This window comes from Lutra lutra, chromosome 16 (assembly GCF_902655055.1).
Source record: "Lutra lutra chromosome 16, mLutLut1.2, whole genome shotgun sequence".
Lineage (NCBI taxonomy): Eukaryota > Metazoa > Chordata > Mammalia > Carnivora > Mustelidae > Lutra > Lutra lutra.
The window spans coordinates 4,308,735-4,327,425 of NC_062293.1; the positions used below are offsets into that span (position 1 = coordinate 4,308,735).

At 58.0% G+C, this 18,691-nt stretch overlaps 1 protein-coding gene across 4 annotated transcripts in view; it reads right to left on the reverse strand.

Annotated features, from left to right (window-relative positions):
* The window catches only part of SEC14L1 (SEC14 like lipid binding 1), a 74,109-nt gene that overhangs the window by 8,105 nt on the left and 47,313 nt on the right, over window positions 1-18,691 (reverse strand). For 2 of the 4 annotated variants that reach the window (XM_047706929.1, XM_047706927.1), the window contains exons 14-18: window positions 16,563-16,697; window positions 14,303-14,554; window positions 12,999-13,177; window positions 12,709-12,810; window positions 10,051-10,105 (exon numbers count right to left, since the gene is read on the reverse strand). In XM_047706929.1, coding sequence (XP_047562885.1) covers window positions 10,066-10,105; window positions 12,709-12,810; window positions 12,999-13,177; window positions 14,303-14,554; window positions 16,563-16,697 — 708 coding nt within the window. In that variant the 3' untranslated portion in view covers window positions 10,051-10,065. Of the gene's footprint in view, window positions 1-10,050; window positions 10,106-10,127; window positions 12,811-12,998; window positions 13,178-14,302; window positions 14,555-16,562; window positions 16,698-18,691 lie in introns of those variants that run through there. The other 2 variants (XM_047706928.1, XM_047706930.1) reach the window with 2 other exon arrangements.

Below are 18,691 nucleotides of genomic sequence, written 5' to 3' on the forward strand. Positions count from 1 at the left end.
TAAACCCCAAGTCAGGAGAAGTCACCAGGGGAATCTGGCATCACGAAAGGACTCTGACTGGGGGTCCCTTCCGACAGCCTTGCCCAGGACACATCTGAACCCACGGGCTGGTGTCCCAGGAAGGTGTTTACCGAGCAGACTATGGGCCACTAGCCTCGCAGAGGGACACGTCTATGCACTCGGGAGTTTGCGGTATTTATCGGGGAGGACGACGAAGGTGGCCCCACCATGAAGCTTACTGCGAAACAGCCAGTATGAAGGCTGGCATCGCGTGGAGGGGAGCTCTTCACTGTTGGCCAAGGGTCCGGGCTCCCCAGCCGGAAGGCTATGTTCTCTGCGCAGGATCGAGTGGGAGCGTGTCTGGGTCAGGGCCCAGCATTCGCTCTCGGCTCTCTGCACCGCCAGTGAGGTTCATTCATGATCGCCGCGATTTCCAGGAGAGCGCTGGACCCTAGATGAAGTCCCATTATACCTTCTGTTAAAATCACGCTCATCACATCTACCACTGCGTTTGCGATAGACCAAGCCCCAACCAGGAGTCCAGGGCAAGAGGTCAAACCCCCGTTCCACCACCACGGACTTGCTGTGTTACTTTGAGCAAATGTCTTAACCTCTCTGGGCCTCAGCTTCTTCCTCCCAGTCCTAAGAGTGTTGGATTAGAACTGTGATTCTCACCGGGGATGGTTTTACCCACCCAGAGGACAGTGAGCAACTTCTAGAACCGTAGTCCATTGTCACAACGAGGGGATGCCAGTGGCATCTAGAGGGGAGAGGCCAGGGAGACCACTGGACACCCTGCAGTGCATGGGACAGCTCGCACAGCAGGGGACTATCCCGCCCAGGACATCAACAGCTCTGGTATCAGGAGACCCCGGAGCAGAAAAAGCCCCGCCCATGCCAGGTCCAGACCAGGCTGTGGGGACGACAGGACAGACATTCCTTATTGGGCTGGATGCAAACTGAGGGAGTGGAGAAGGTCCACTGCCCTTTCTGTCCTTCTGTCTTTCTGTCCCTTCTGTCCTCCCCCACTGTCCTTCCACAGAGTCTGGTGACACCTCTCAGGAGGTTCCCCCGCTCTGGGAAGAGCAGAGAGCAGGTCAGGGCTGACGGCCGCGAGGCTAGAATGTCCCATTCAGGGATCCCTGGAGTGTTGGTGACTGAGGCCAGTGCACCCTGCTTCGGTTTGTTCATCTTCACGGTGGCGGCCACCGGCTACCTGGAGACGGGTTGGGGTCCCTGCAGGCGGCCCCTGGGACACCCCTGAAACGGATCCGTGTCCACTCGGTGCTTCCAGAGGCAGAGAGAGCGACAGTCTGCCTTTTCTTCTAACGACAACCTGGGTGCCTCGTTCCGACCTGCGCTGGGAGCCAGAGCTGGTACAGGGGGGTCCGGCACGGCCCGTCGCCCCGACGCCCGTCCGCAGCGGGGCAGGCTGGCGTCCAGGCACAGGAGGGCCGAGAAGCGTTCCCCGCGTGCAGCTGGCCTCCTCTCTTGTGACTTCCCAAACCAAGCAGCTTCTTGGGAGGCACGCTGGAGTGTTTAAAAATGAGGCAATAAAATAAATCACTTGTTCTCGGAAGACAACCTGTTGGTTATTAGGCTGCGTGTTTGTGCTGAGTGAACGCCGGCCGGGAATGCGGACGGCGGGGCCCCGGGCTGCCCGCCACGTGCACTGGCAGCAGGGACCGCCCCCGCCGCCCCGGGGACACGGGCCATGCGAGGGTGCTCTCGGCCAGAGGGAAGGTGTGCAGGGACACTGGGCTCGCCAAGCGCTGAGATTTGATCCTGCGATATTTCAACACTTGGCACCGTCTCACTGTCCGCAGGCAGCAGCCCAGCTGGCCCTGGGGCTCCCGACCACCTCCGCCTTCTTCCTGCCCGCGCCAGCCAGTCCCTAAGCATTTCTAAAGAGAGTTTTTGTGGTTTTTTTTTTTTTTTTAACATTTTATTTTTTAAGTCTCCACACCCAGCTGGGGGCTCGAACTCAAAACCCTGAGACCAGAGTCGCATGCTCCACCGTCGGAGCCCGCCGGGCGCCCCCAAGAGGGCTCTAAAGAGCTGGAAGTGAGGGCGCCTGGGGGGCTCCGTCGGTGGAGTGTCTGCCTTCGGCTCAGTCAGGATCCCGGGTGCAGGGATCGAGCCCCGCATCCGTCTCCTCCCCCCTCTCATGTTCTCTCACTTTCTCTGCCTCCCTCTCAAAAAAATAAGTAAATAAATATTCTTAAAAAAAAAAAAGAGCTAGATGTAAGTTTTGTCCTACAGCTACCAAGTCTGGAGAACCAATTAGGCCTAATCCAGTCCTCACGTCGCTCCTCACACAGAACCAACATTGGACGCGTCAGAGGTGTGAAGGTAAAAAAATAAAACCACGAAGTACCTAAAGAAAATGAAGGAGAATTTCACATGGGGAGGTCCTTTCCGAGCAGGATGTAAAACCCAGACGCTCTCAAGGAAAGGAAGAGAAATCTGACGTCATAGAGATTAAAATTTTCTCCTCGAAAACAAGCAAACAGCCCAAGCCCCGTGACAAACAAGACAGCCGCTCCCAGCACAGTCAGAGCTAGAGCTGCCAGCCGGTGGCCTGGCGGGACCCACGGGGCCTTTGGGGCCTGGCCGCCCCACCCCCACCGCTGGCCTCACACCCCTGTCAGGACGCGCTCCTTCCCGCAGGGGTGACAGCAAACCCTGACGACACAGAGGCGATTCCCTCCCACTCGCATGAGGTCCGAGGCTCAGGCAGCTCCGCAACGCAGCAGCCACACCCCGAGGTGACACCTCACCCAGGCTGACCTGGGGAAGTGTGCCCTCTGCCCCCGCCAGAGGGGACATCATCTGTTGACCGGAGCAACCTCATGGGCTCCTGGGAGGTACGGGTGGTCCCAGCACCTGGTGAACTGAGGTTTCCTGCCACAGCCCTCCTGCTGAACACATGCTTGTCCCACGGCCTCTGTGTTAGCGCCTCCCTCATTCTAGAATGTTCTCCTGGAAATCTGCCAGGCTGGCTCCCTCACCTTTGGGTGAGGCCTTTCCTGCTCACCCAGCTGAAGACTGCGACCCCCATCGCACCCCATTACCCTGTCCGTCGTCACGCTTACACTCCCCCGGCACAGGTCACCATGTGAGATGACAGGAGAACAGAGATCACCTTAGCTGTTTCAAGCAGGATGTAATAGAGGCAGCGGCTGCTCATGTCTGGAAGTGGAAAGGGACATCCTGGGACTCCCACCTGCAGGCAGCGGCCACTCACCTGGCAGCAGTGGGCCTTCTGGAAGCTGGAGCTGCAGGGTGGGACACGCGAGCCGCCATGAGGCTCGGGAGTGGGACACAGTGGGCGGTCATCCCACCAAGCCAGCCCCCACCCCAACCTCACGAAGAAGCTTCCAGTCAGAGGCCATGAGGAAAGGGAACAAATGAGGGTCCAGCCCGTAGGTCTGCCCGCTGTGCCCCCAGGACCAGGCAGGGAGGGCACCTGCCGCCATCCTGAGCCTGCTCTCCCTGGCCAGCCCTTTCTGCCTAGCTTCTAGGTACCCCATCCAAGCTCCCCTCAGGCCGGGGGCCACCGGGAGGGCTGAAGCTGGAGACTCTGTGGCGTATGGTGAGTGTTACTTAGGCAGAAAAGTAAAGATAAGGAGAGACGCACTGGAGACAGAAGGGTATGGAGAGGAAGACCCCTAAGGGGCCACGGGGCAGCTCAGAAACAGTACGGGCTGAGCACAAGCCCCGGGCGCCTCCCTGGCACCGGCACAGGGACCCCTTTGCCAGATGCTTCTCCAGAGCAGAGGGTGTGGGCCCCGCCAGGCATGGGCTGTTGCGATGCCTGACACCCCCCAGCTCTTAGCCTGGGCAAGCTAAGCCAAGGGAGGCACGTCCAAGGGCTGGGAAGAGACTCTGACTCACTAAAGAACTCCAGGGTTCTCTCCACATACAGCCATGGAGCCTTCTAGAAGCAGAGCATACTGTGTTCCTCTGAGGTTTGGGGTGAACAGAGGGCCGGCACATCCCACCTGGGAGCAATCAGACAGTGAGTGCAGCCCGAGGGGCAAGCACCCTGCAGACTGGCCAGAGCCCCCAGGCCCAAGGAAGCATCAGCTCCCAGGACCAGGACCTCCCTTCCACACACCTCTGAAGGGTGCTGAGCTCTGCGCCCATCCTGGCATGCAGAGCATCAGCACAGACCCAGCACACCCGCTCACCAGCGCCAACCCCGGGGGCATGCGAGGGCGGCAGCATCCCTGCAGGAAGAGCTTGAGGGGCGGCTCCCGGGGCAGCCAGCGGGCTGGGGCTCAGGATTCGCGTGGTGGGGAGGGTCCCTTCCCCGGCCCCCTTCTGGGGTGGGGCAAGGCAGTCTGCAGAGGCTTTCTAGCCTCTAGGAGCAGGGCCCAGGGTCCACCATTCTTTCAGGGGTCCACAAAAATGTTTTAACTTTAATTTCTTCTAAAAGAAGAAGAAAACAATGAGTATCTCAATGCTGAGTCTGTAAGGAATCTAGGCTGGGTCACACCCACCTTTAGACCAACCCACTCGTGAAGTCTACTCATCCCACGTTCGCTCCCCAGATGCTCTGGGGGTGTCCATCCTGTGGCAGGCACTGTCCTGGGCCCTGATGGGGACAGACGCGTGAGAACAGCAAACATCCCACCTCATGACCCCGCAGAGCTGTGCCTCCCTTGCCTTCTGGCTGGTTGAGCCCCCCAATAGAGGGGAAAGAGAGAAGGTGCCAGAAGGGGCCGTTGTCCCCCTCCACAGCCCCTGGCTCCAACAGACGTTCAACCCACCAAGCTGTCTGTCCCATTCCACGGGCGTCAGAGCAGAGGGGCAATCAGGTGACACGCTCTCCCTCATGACCCCCTGCCATCCTGTGGCCATCGCATTCCCTCTCGGGAAGAGGGAGGAGAGCGTGCCGTTAAGCTTTCTTATTTCGCTTCTAACTGCAAGCTGTTCTTCCTGAAGTCTCCTTTAGGGGCGTGTCTTCCACCCGATGTCCAGTGTGCTCTCTTCCCAGAGGACCCCAGTAGGCAAGGCACAGGCACTGAGTGTCCTCGGTGTGGGCACGGAACTCTGCACCCTTGTCCTAAGCAAGACCAGGACTGTACGAACACGCCATGTTTGCAGAGCACTTGGGACTGAACACCACGGTCTCATCATCATTTGCTTGTTCTGTCTTTACAGCTACCCCGATGAGACGGGCCTGCCTCTTCCCATTTCATGGTAAATGATGGCAACAAGTTGGAGGTCTCTGGACTTGGCCTTCACAGTGAGAAGTGCGGCTCGGGGAGGCTAAGTGGCTTGCCCAACGTCCCCCAGCCTGCTGGACTCGCAGCCACCTGCTCAGACACAGCCCTGTCCCCGCTCCAGGTCTGACCATCCCCAAGCCGCAAGAGCTGAAAACAGACCATTCAAGACTTTGCCACTCAACTTGAACAGCCCACGATTCTAGTCTACGTTCAGAACATAATAAGCCTATTGATGGAAAAAAAAAAAAAAAAACCCAAACCAAAACACATAGACGTAAACCAGAGAAAGAGGATTCCAGATTAACCAGCTTTTTTGGTAAACGTCAAAGGCTTTGCAATTCTGGGGGTGTGGAGCACAGCTCCTGTATTAGTGGGGGTTCTCCAGAGAGCAGGAATCAAGGGAACGCATGCGTAGAAGGAGATCTGCAGTAGGGAATAGGCTCGCGTTGTTACAGAGACTGACCGGTCCCAAGACCAGCAGTCAGCACCTGGAGACTGGAGGGCTTTGTGGTGTTTTCTGGTCCAAGGCCAGCAGGTTTGAGATCCAGGAGACAACTTTTTAGCCCAAAGGCAAGATTAGCTGATATCCCAGTTTGAAGACATTAGGCAGGAGGAATCCTCTCTTCCCTTGGGGGGAGGGGCAGCCTTCTGTTCTATTCGGGCCTTCGACTGATTGGATGCAGCCCACCTACATTAGGGAGCGCAGTCTGCTTCAGTCAGGCTACCCATCTAACTGTTACTCTCATCTGAAAAAGCACATCCCCAGAAACACCCACGATAATGTTTGACCAAGTATCTGGGTACCGCGTGGCCCAGCTAAACTGACCCATGAACTATGGCTCCCCTTCGGAGAGATTTCAGGAGCCATGAGGGCTGGAGAATGTCCACCCTCGGCCCTGACTTGCAGAATGGAGCTGGAGAAAGGACGTCGCCACGACCCCATGTGGGGACAGAGGATGCGTGTCTGCTATGGGGCCACAAGGTGGCAGGGGGGGAGGCCCTTCCCTGGCCAGAGGAGCCGGGAGGGCGCCCAGCTTCAGCGGGCTGGAAGACAAGGCTCCCCTTGGGGGCTGACCTTGGGTGTCACTCTGGCTGTAGCACCAGGACTGTCAGATCATGGGTGTAGACGGGGTTCAAGTCCACGGAGACCCACATTGCTCTACAGACAGAGTTGAGGGCGTCCTCCTCCCTGCAACTGGGCCGCTTGCCCCTCGCTGGTTCCCAGAAATAGCCCAGAGAGCAGGCAGCTCGCTGTCTGCCCTTCACGGGTCAGGGAACACAGGGCGGTTGGGCTGGTGCACGGATTCCCAGTGATTTGCATATCCGAGGCTCGAGACTGTTTCTCAGTGGGTGTCACCATGGGTCCTGGAGACAGAGTTCTTAAACCCAAAGGCAAGGTCTGAGCGGGACACTAGTCTGGCTGCTTCTATTGGAGAAGCACAGGCAAGGGGCAGGGCTCTCGAGGACCGGCCTGACACCACGAGAACAGCTGTGCGGTCCCCTGCCACCAGGGAGAGGGCTCCGTTTCGCTGTCCCACGCACACAAGCCCGAGATCAGACGGGAGCTGCTGTTCCCAGCTGCTCCAGCCACGGCTCTGGTGATGAGGACAAAGGAAAGAAAGCCTGAGTCCCAGCAAGAGAGCCGCTCTGACTCTCCCTCAAGGCAAATTACCTGTCTGAAGTCCTAGCCGAAAATACCACCACCCACAAACCTGTTTTCTAAAACAAAACACGGAGCCAGAGAAGCGCCTGAGTCCAACCAATGACTCACGCCCAGGAGCTGCGCGATTGCCCCACGCCCACGGGGGTGTCGAGACACCGTGCGGGTCTGGGGGTTCTCACTGTGCTGGTCTGGTCCCAGCCAGACGCATCCCTATCACTGGCCAAGACTCCCAGATCAACCACGTGGACGCTGCGGCTGATATGGTGACGAAGAACAGAATCCTCCACATACGTTGACCCTGTTTCCTGCCCCTTTTAAAAAGTTGTCTGATTCAGGCACCTGGCTGGCTCAGTGGGTTAAAGCCTCTGCCTTCGGCTCAGGTCATGATCCCAGGGTCCTGGAATCGAGCCCTGAATCGGGCTCTCTGCTCAGCAGGGAGCCTGCTTCCCCCTGCTCTCTGCCTGCCTCTCTTGCCTACATGTGATCTCTATTAAATAAATAAATATATATTTTTTAAAAGTTGTCTGATTCAGACACAGAGTGGTAGCAAGCATGTACTACCCCATCTGCGGGCTCGCTGGCCTCGGGCCTTCAGGCGACACAGCCCTGAACCCGTCTGTGGTCTCCCCCTGCACCCTGGCAGCCTGACCCAAGGGGGTGCGGCCCCCCGACTCGAACACACCACGCAGACACCCACAAGCAGCGCTGCTGGCTAGAAATTCCCTGGCTTCCTTTCTTCCCCTAAAAATCCCAATTATTCCATTTCTTCCCCCGTAAAGCTCAGCCTTCGGAAAGCCTGATTTCGGCCTGGCTGCCTCCGTCTCGCCGAAGCGACCCCCGGCACTGTCCTGCTTTGCCCACCTTCAAGCCGTGTCCCCTTGGATGTCCCTTCACCTCTGTCCTTCCTGATCTGTACGATTTTCCCCTTCTGTGCTTTTCTCTTAGAGCCTTATCTGCTGCATTTTTCACTGTGTCCTAGTTCTGAGTTTCTGAAGTGGTTTGATTCATTTCTAATTCTTGTCACTTGTTTCTGGGCTTTTCTAATGCATTCTTTCCTGTCTTGTCTATTCTCTTAATGTCCTTTAGTTCCTTAAAACAAAAACAAACGCAGACGCACACCCAGAGGACTTGTGGTTGCCAGAGGGGTGGGGGTGACGAGGGACAAACTTCCAGTCACGCAGTCGGGCGGTCCCAGAGACGAGAGGCCCGGCCCGGGGATGTCGACGAGGCCGTGGCGACATGGCCTGCACCAGGCAGCGGCCACACGGGCCTCGGCCAGCACAGAGGCAGGCACAGAACCGTTGAGTCGGTACGCGGTGTCCCCGACGCTAACGCGACATCGTGTGTTCAGAGGAAACGGTTGACATTTGTCTGTCTAGCAGGCGCATCTTTCTGGCCTTTCCTGGTCTGTAGGACGCTCTGCGCCTGCTCAGCTTCGTATGGACTTGACTTAGATGCTTTTCTGATGCTTATTTTTATGTGAAAGTAGATTGTAAACTTCCAGAATGAAAGGGACTTCAAAAAAGCGTCTTTAGTTCTCCAGAGCTCCTTCTCCTGTTGCTCTGGGGAAGGTCACACGAAAACCCTCCCTTCGCTGCTGCCTGCCCGGCTTCAGCCTCCTCTCCCTCCCTCACGCCCTGTCCCTAGTTTTCATCCCACTCCTGGCGGGTTTCCCTCAGTGTGGGGCCCTTCCCAGGGAGCCCGGCAGGCCGTGCTGGAGGCTCCACGGAGCCGACGGCCGCGCCGCACACACCGGCCGCGGGCACCTGGGCTTCCACACCAGGAGGAGGGCTTCACCGGGCCCTGCTCCTGTCCCCCCGACTGGTCCCTGATGAACACTGGGGCTCGGGACTGTGCTGCTCTGGGCCTATGCTCAGGGTTTGCGCAGGTTGCCCATACAGGGCGGGTGGGTCCTGGTAGAAAATAAGTAACAAACGTTGCTATTTTAACCCTTCCTAAGCCCGCAGTTCAGCCGGCTGCTGCTTTACACGGCTGCGGTCCTGTTCCCTGAAACCCTGCTTTCCGAAGCCCTTTCATCAAACCAACCCTATTCACTGGGTGTGTGGGGGGGCACCTGGGCAGCTCAGTCGGCTGAACGTCTGCCTTTGGCTCAGGTCACGATCCCGGAGTTCTGGGATCCAGTCCTGCGTCAGGCTCCCTACTTGGCCAGGGGTCTGCTTCTCTCTCTGTCTCCCTCTGCCACTGTCCCTACTTGTGCTCTCTCACTAGCTGTCCCTCAAATAAATAAAATCTTTAAAATAAGATAAAACGGATTCATTGGTGTGTCATGACATTTTACTGAGATCACCTCCGCCTTGACCGAAGAGCTGAGAGGTGCCCTACGCTTGTGCTCAGGTATGAAAGGAAGTGACGCGTTTAAGCAGAACTACATATTGGAGGTTCGGCGACCCAGAAGAACACTGTGACCGTTGTTCAGGACACCCCACTTGTCGTCTCGCTCTGAGACGGCTGAGAGACAGCAGCAGGCCACCCAGGCTCACCCGTTTCTCATGCCGTCCCGGTGAGAGCCCGACACTACACCCACTGCCTGGCAGGCGCAGGCCTGACCCAAGGGCTGGCAGAGGCCTCCGCGCCCGAGAGGGGCTGCTGTGCGCCCTCCCTCCCCCCAGCAACACGCTACAGCGGGAGGCACGCGGGAGCCGCTGCGGTGGGAACGACGCAGGTCACCTCCCTCGGCTGCTGGCAAACGCACGGCTCACGGGCGGCCACGGATATGCGGCCACATCACGCCCCTGCTCCGTCCCCTCTGCCGGCTCCCACACACCCTGACCAGGAAAACAGACGACGACGACGGGGGCAGGCCAGCAGCCGGCGACAAGGGGGCCCAGGTTCCGAAGTCCACACCTGTCCGCTTTCTTCTCTCTGAAGCCACATGATTCGAGGATCCGTGTCGTTACTGAAGAAACAGTGTCTCAGGCAGCCTGCCACGAGCTACGTCTGGCCTCACGGAGTCCAAGGAACACTTGTTGTAGGAGCGAGCGAACCGTCGGCTCCGGGTGGCATCTGCGGGTCGGCCGCTCACAGCTGCCATCGGTCTGCAGGACCGCCCACGTGACTGCAAATGGTCCCGCACATGCGGGGCTCCACTCTGGAACTTCTAGAACCCAGCACCCTGGATCCAGATCTGTCCTCCACCTCTCCCATCTCCTAAGGTCCCACTCTCCAAAGGACGCTGCTGCGGCGCGTCCCACAGGAAGAAAGAGACATGCTCGTCTTTAAACAGTTCACATTTATTATCGATAACAGTAAAAAAATCTTTTAAAGACTATCAGTATTGTATTACCAAAGGTGAGGTAATATGTTTACAAAACATTTACAGAATTTGATATGCAAATAAAGGATTGAGGAAGAAAAGTGAGTTAAGACACTAGTAACATTGGGGAAACCAAAAGAACCCTTAGTGCAGAAGAAAGGCGGAGAGTAAGAAATGCAGGGCCTGGAAGGAGGGGCACGGCCGGGTCCACGTGCCGCGGCCCCCTCCGAGGAGAAGCAGGTGCCTCGTCACTTGTGAGCAACCCTGCCGGCGTCTGCGCAGTGATGTGCTTTGAACTCTTAGAGACGCGTTCGACTCTCTGGGGACAAGACAGGGCCACTTCTGAGTCAACTTAAAACGAACACGTCTTCAGACTGGGGAAGGGAGGGACGGCTGCAACTCAGATAGTTCTACAAACATCCCTGGGCTGAGGTGGCCTGTGGAGGGAAGCGTGTTCTTGGCAGCTGTCAGCAAAACCGCCATCTGAGACACAGAGAGAGAGAGAGAGAGAGAGAGAGAGAGAGAGGGAAGGGACCACCTTCAGGTCCTTATAATTTAGAAGCAGGAAGCACTGATTGGAAGCAGCACAGGGGCGCTACCTAACCCTAATGTGCTTTCTGGAAACAAGGCTTTAGGTGCCGTGCTGAACCTATCTTTTCAAAGGGAACAACTCCAGGAAGGCCGGCAACCACGGAGAAGCCCAGTCTTTAGTGTGCGGGCCGCCTCACGGGCCTCACCGCCCGGGCATTCCTCCAGAGCCCGCTGGGGCTCACCCACAGGGCACCCACGCCCTCCACACACTTGTCCACACCATGGCCACCCGCCGCAGGCCCTGGGAGCAGATGGGAAGCAAAGCGGCCCAGGCTTCCGTGCCTCACACCTGTCGCTAACAGCCACGCGGCTTTGGGCTCGTATCTTTAAAAACACAAACTCTTCCAACACCCACCACCACACATCACATCTTTATCACAAACACTAACCCAACGCAACATCCAGACAGATTCTCAAATGACCTGCTTTTCCCATTTAAAAAGCTGAAAAAACACGGACCAACACGAGAACACCATGCTTGGGAACTGGGAATCCAAAACAAAACACAAAAGGCAAACCAGCTCATATTCTGATCTGCTTCTACGAAGGCTCCCTTGTAACTAGACCCCACTCTCCACCTGCCCCATTTCTCACCAATACCCCAGTGACGTCCACCCCACACCCCACCTCCACCCCTGCCACACACGCATGTGTACCCCCCACGCACTGACACCCACTCCAAAAGCCCCCACTGCCACACTCACACACGTACCCCACACTGCCGCACTCGCACACACCCCACACACGTGCCCCATGCTGTCAGACTCACGCACGTGCCCCCCACTGCCGCACTCACACCCACATGCCCCACACACATTGCCACACTCACACACAAACCCACTGGCACACTCACACGTGCATCCCCCACCATTGCCACACCCACCCCCCACGCCTGCACGTGCAGACACAGCCCCGCAAGCCGGCGGTTTCCGTCTATGCGGGGGGGGGGGGTGGTCCCCCGTCAGCCCCTCGCTCTCCTGAGGCGGCCGCGCAGCGAGAACACTCATCAGCTCAGACGAACACTGGACAACTTCAAACGGCAAACGCGACTGAGTCTCCAAAACAGCCTCCTAGTGACTAGGAAAACCACGTGGGCCCTGATGCCATCGAGCCAAGAGGAGGCAGAGGGCACGCAGGTCTCGAGTGAGCTTAGAATTAGCATTTGCAGGTAAGAACGACACCAGAAGAAAAGGGAAAGGATCCCTGATGCGCGAGCTCACCTACAGAAAAATCTTGCTCTGAAAGTACCAAAAAGATGTGGAGAGGAGGAAAGAGAAGCTGTTTAATGGTGGCGCTGCTCTCCTGCTGCTGTGGGGGCCCCCGAGAGCCCTGGGCCCCACCCGCACCCACCACAGGACAGCAGGTCACCTGCCCAGGAGCCCCGAGTGGGCTGCTCCCACAGGCTGTCCCCGAGCGCTCCCCACGGAGCAGCGCTGCTCGGACAGGGGCCTGGTGGGCAGCCCCCTGAGCCGCGGGCCGTGCCAGGGACAGCAGGGCAACACCGTGACGCAGTGCAGGGACAGGCCAGCAGTTCCTGCTCCGTGTAGGAAGGCGGACCACCGCCGGAGGACGGACGGACGGTGTAGCAATTCATCCGCTAGTGCACAGGGTGTGGAGGTGGCTGGAAACATTTTTTGCATCAACATTTGAGACGAAGTCAACCTCTTAATTGTATACAAACTACTTTGCTTTCGAAAGAGCCCTTGTGCTCTGGTTTGCTTTTGCGCACACTGTGTACAAAATCTATGGCTAAAGAGTATGAGTTAAAACGACCCGTCGAGACGGTCTGGGCTCAAGGCCTACGCCTCCATCTGGAGAGCTATCTGCTACCTAGAGGGTGAGGAGTCTGCACAGTGTGGCCGCCGGGCGGGTGGCGGGGAGCGGCGGGCTGTCCGAGGAGGCGCGCTGTCCCCTCCGCGCCCTGGGCACGGGCGCCGCAGCACTACCTGGAAATCATGGAGCTGGACTGGGACTGGCTGGAGGAGGTGGTGGCAGCGCTCAGCTGGGAGAACCCGCTGTGGCTGGACTCCAGGCTGGTCATCGAGCCTCTGCGGACGGCACAGGGAGGGGAGAGGCGTGAGGACGCCACGGCAGGCTGCCCCGCTTGGCACCCCCAGCACTCACACAGCAGGCTCTCCCAGAACCACGGCTCCCTGCCTGCTTGGCTCACGGGTCCCCCGAGCCCCCACCCCCCAACCCCCTGTGCTGCTGCGGGCCGGGGGCGGGGAGCCCGTACCGGAAGTCCTCGGAGCCGATCACCTCGGTGTAGTACATCACTTTGCACTTGTGCGATGACACCTGCAGGGAGGCCAGCACGTCGTCCACCCGCGGCAGGTTGGTGGCGGCGCACGCAGGCATGCTGTGGAACCTCCACTGCAGGATGTAAAATCCCGGCCACCTGGTCACGTGCGAGCCCTGGAACGAGTGGGGTGGCGCCGGCTGAGACTCCCGCGGAGACCCCGCCTGGCCCCAAGCCCCAGCGCGCACCGCCCGCAGCCCTCCCCGAGCACGAGCGCGCTGGATGCAGCAGGCCGGCCGGCCCCGTGGCTGGAGAGTCAACTACGCGCTCCTGGGCTGGTTCCACTCGGGGTCCGCGGGCCCTGCAGCCAGGCCCCTCCCAGGTGCCGCGTGGCCTCTGGGAGGGACTCTTGGCGCCTGTCCGCCCCCAGGACTTGCAGCTTCTGGGGAAGAAAAGCTGCCGCAGAAGCAGGTGGCTGGTGGGATGGGATGAGGGAGCGTGGGCGGGGACCCCTCATCCAGCCTTCAGAGGCTCCAAACAGATCATCTGACCCGGCAGTGCTCTCTCAGATCTGCTTCCGATGCTCTTACTAGAGCATTCTGGCTAACAGAATGCAATCTAGGGCAGAATGTCAACCTCTGAAAATTATCTTCTTCACTAATTCTGGAGCTTAAACTGTTTATTATTTTTAAAACCCAATAAAATACTCTCTTTTCCTCTACTTCTCGCCCCCCCCCCCCCCACTGACAGGCTCCTCCCCGAGAACTGTAAAGGTGGCAGAATTACGCATCTATCACGCAGGCCAGAGCACCTGAGAACCACCGCTCTTCGCATAAGGATTCAACATGACCGGCCACGATATGAAGAATGAACTGACAGAGCATTTCTAAACGAACGCGAGGGCTCAGTGACGACAGCTAACAGCTCCCCCAGCACATGCTGGTCTCCCTGCTGTTTAGGGTGACTGTCCTCTCAGGGAAGGCTGGATCCCAGCTGTCCACGGGCACAGAATGCCTTTCCCTGCCTTCCACGTCGCTTCTGTGAAACTAACTTCGAAGAAAACTCAGGCACTTGAGCTATAAGTCATGAATTCATCCCAGAACCCTTGCTCAGGTTTGAGCTCCCTGTCTTCGGAGCCTCCCTGGGCTTCCCAGGTCATTCTGACTGTAACGAGCACTGGACACAGCCACGGGCGCTCCCGCAGACAGACAGCGCCAGCCACGCAGGACAGCAAGGCGGCAGCAGACCCCTCCCTTTAGAAGACAAAACCCCAGAGCTGTGGAGGGCCTTGGACGGCCTACCTGCACGCTCTCCCCTTCTCTGCAGATCAGAGGCGACTCCACCATGCTGTAGTCCCGGCCCAACTGCCAGACTCGGTCTATCAGCTGCACGTTGTTCCCTCCGGGGGAAGTGATGCTGTGTGCCCCCAGGGAGTCCTTCTTGGGGGGCTGGGGCGACCTCTTGGAGTGGTAGATGTTGAAGACGATGTCTCCTTTGCACACGTCAAAATCCCAAGTGATCACTGAAGAGGCATCCACGATCTGAATGAGAATCTGGAAGCAGAAAGTGCGTTCAGCGGGAGCCCCCGGGCCCCGGGGCCAACACAGTGGCAGCCTCGTCTCTGCGGGGAGCTTCTGGGCCCAGCCGTGTGTCTCGCAGGAAGGAGGGAGGCCTGTCCCGTCAGCCCATCGGCCGTCTCTTCACCCGCACCCACCGTTCCGCCCCCAGCTTCTGCTCTCCCTCCTCCCAGCCCTCCTGCTCCATGTCACAGGCCGAGCTCCACGCCCCCCCTCAGCTGCACCTGCAGCCCAGACTCCCCACTGCACGACCCTTAGCACCCGACATGCCGGCTCCCGGCCGTAGAAATGCCATAACAACACAGAGCAGAAGTGACTCAAGGTGGTTCAGCAGTGGTTCCATGGACTGTTCTAGGCTGGTGAGCACGAGGATGTCCTAGAGAAGGTGGGAGCTGAGTAAAGGGCACGTGGAGGAACAGAAGGAAGCGCTCCAGGCAGGGGCAGGGGACGACTCACAAGGAACAGTGGTAGCCAGGGCCCGCCAAGTGGCCCGGGGCAGGGGAGGGCCGTGGGGACTGAGCACCCACCTCAAACACGAACCTCCTCACGGAGCCCTCGGCAAGGTTCCCAGCAGGGACTGATCTGAGTCAGACCTGAGCGCGTTACTGGGGGCGCAGTGGGAGAACCGAGCGTGGTGGCGAGAGCTCTGGCGGTGGCACCCCCTCCCCCCCGGGGCGACGCGGCTGGCGCTCGCCCGTCAGGCCGACCCCGCGATTCCACCACTGCAGCTTCTCAGCACACAGCCACCCCTCGGGATCTCCCTAAACAGCAGATTCCACGGGGCACGACAGTTCTGTCTGGGCGCCGCAACCGTCCTTCCGTGGCACAATGGCTCCCCCCGGGGCCAAGCTCTCCCCAGACGCGGCCCCCTCTGCGGACAGCCCCCACCCTTCACCGCGGGGACACAGAGTTCAGCCCTTATTTCCGGGCTCTTATGGCCTTCACTTGTGTTTTACTTAACCCCCAGGGCAGGGCTTAGCATTCCGATGTAGAAAACTTCCACCTGCCACATGCCCCGCGACGCACGAGAACCGTCCCCGCCAGGGAGCTCCCTACCGCGACCACAGACCACAGACGAGACCGAGTTACCTGAGACCAAGAAGAACTCGGCCCGCACCAGGCCTCTGAATACGGAATTACCAGAAATAATCCTCAAGACACAGCCATGAAAAATCTGAGACTTCCCCACTGAACCCACGCACGCGGCAGACCAGATCTGCCCCTGCCTGTTCGAACACGGCAACCGCAGCCGCCTGCGCCACAAGCGGCCGCGCCGGACACACGCCAGCAGGGACGGATGGCAGGTGGCGGTCGGCTAGAGCGCACGGCCCCGGCGCGCTGAGCCCTGGCTCGGTGCCCCGAGCCGCCGTCCGGAGCAACCACCCCCCCAGGCACAAACGGCGCTGCCCAGAGCTCGGGAAAGCACACTCGGTCGTGAGCCTCAGAGCCCAGACCGCCCACCACGTCACAGGACACACAGTGTCAGCAGGACACGGCAGTCCTCTCGCTTCCACCCCAAACGTGACCGTAAGAAGGGAAAACAGAAAAGTGCTACTTTGTCCGGATCCTGCTCGACTTACAAAAACGGGCAAATTCTTCCACAAACAGAAACAACCAAAGTGCAGTCATGAAGAGACAGACACGGAAACCAGCCCTGCGGAGTCGTTAGATGACCTCAGGCGCAGAGTCCGCGTCCCACGGGGAAGCCTCCCACCAGCCACACGCCCCGCGCCCGCGCGTCCCTAGCAGAGCAGAGGTCAGGAGGCCTCGCCGCCTTCTGGGCGCAGGTTCCTCGAGAGATGCTTGTCCCTCAACGCACACTTTCACCCCAACTAAAGGTTTGGGAAAAAAAAAAACCCTAAAGGCCAAGACCAGAAAAAGCATTTGATGCTTCCGAAGGCGCTCCTGCTGGGAAGATGCGCTGAGGAAGGTCCCTGGGGAGAAGGGGTCCCTGCCACCCGGGCCCACGGCGCAGACGGCGCACCTCGTGCGGGGCTCCTTTGAAGACGCTTGCAGACTGGTAGATGGTCTCGGTCCAGAGCCGGAGGTCCTCGTTCTCCAGCTCCTCCGCGGTCCTGTACAGAGACTTGGGGACCAGTCCGCCCTCGGGCACCTCACACTGCAAACACAAACACAGCAGTGAACACTGTGCACACGGAAGGGGCCCTCTGAGAACCAACGCTCTGTGGCGGGCCACGTCCCGGCAGGCACAATGACCCTGGCGGCTTGGGAATGGATGCACCATCCTAATGCTGGCCGCAGGACTGAGCAACCTAACTTTTTTTTTTTTTAAAGATTTTATTTATTTATTTGACAGAGAGAGATCACAAGTAGGCAGAGAGGCAGGCAGAGAGAGGGGGGGGGGAAGCAGGCTCCCCGCTGAGCAGAAAGCCTGACATGGGGCTCGATCCCAGGACCCTGGGATCATGACCTGAGCCAAAAGCAGAGGCTTTAACCCACTGAGCCACCCAGGCGCCCCGCAACCTAACTTTTTAAAACCTCTTAGATCTACGTGTACAGGCTGATGCTAATTTCCCAGAAAATTTACACTACTACGTTAGAGGTACGGGACTCTGTTACTAATGCTGCTTCGTGGAAGAATGACAAGCAGTTACACAGCACTGTAAAGAGAAAACACGATGCTAAGAAATGTTTTGTTCTCGTGGCGCCTGGGTGGCTCAGTGGGTTAAGCCTCTGCCTTCGTCATGATCTCAGGGTCACAGGATTGAGCCCCGCATTGGGCTCTCTGCTCAGCAGGGGGCCTGCTTCCCCCCGCCCTCTGTCTGCCTCTGCCTACTTGTGATCTCTGTCAAATAAATAAATAAAATCTTAAAAAAAAAAGTTTTATTCTCAGCAACTACAGGCAGGTTTTATTATAAACTATGACAGTTAATATATAAGCAACAATGAAAGCTTTGTTGTCTAACCCAAGTCAGATCAGTCCATAACACGAGACAGAAAGTAATTAAGGAGAGCCCCTTCTCAGTCCGCCTGCAATGGGCTAGGTTAATTAGAATCTATATACTTCACACATTTCCTAGCTGACCTTGACCCAGTGACTCAACACTGAGGTTCAGAGAACCCCAGCACCTCCTACAGGATCAGCCTGGGAGGTGGTGAGCCAGAGGCAGCCTCTGTCCGACGGACCCAGCAGGGAGCGCAGGAGAGCCTGGACCCATGGATGGACGAGGACGACTCTCACCGTGGGGAGCACGTCACGGTCGGTCTGGCGTGCCGTTGAGTGAGGTCTCCCTCTGCTCCAGCTCACAGTCAGAAGGACCAGCCACTTCTGGACTGTTCCTAATGAGTCATCTGGGGGTCTCTCCACAGATGACCTCCCAGGTTAATCTCCCGGCCCTCGATCAGGGAGGGTCCTGAGGCTCCCCAGCCCCTCACACCGCGCTGTGCCGATATCTGCCATTGACGTGGGACCGAGGCCCTGAGAGCTGAATCCCGCTGCTGTCCAAACTCCTCTAACCAACCCGAAGACTCCCCTGAAAACCTGGTTAGCTAAATACGCGTATCCAAGCTAGTCTGTACACCTCTCAAAAGGACTTTATTTTCCATAGGCTGATAGAGATCCTTTCTCTAAGGACAACCAGACTCCCCTCTGGCTTTAGCTGTCAACAGAGGAAGCCACCTGGGCCTCTGCAGCCTTCGGTCTCCCTCACCCTCACGGGAGCTAGGCACACCCCGGGGGCTATGGTACTCAAGGACCCCTCATCACAGTCCAGGGCAGAGAGGCAGATGTGGCCGCCCGATAGCCTAGCCACGCCGTGAATCAAAGCCCCCAGATGACAGAAGTCGTTCTCTTAATGTGTCCCCTTCAAAATGTCACCCTTATTTAATGTCAAGGGGGCGATCTGGCAGAACCACTTGGAGCTTTTCAAAGTGTTTTTATAAAACGCACAACTCCTCAGAACAGTTATAAGAATCTGAGCTGCACAGAACTGAGCGAATAAAGGTGCAATTACATTAGGCTCTAAAACAAATTCTCATTATATTTAACAATGAAGAAATACACATGTTGCCAACAATAACCAAAATGGGTCTGTGTGGTTTAGCCCTGGGTCAGAGAAATGTCAGCCAAATAAAGAAAAACAAAACAGAACA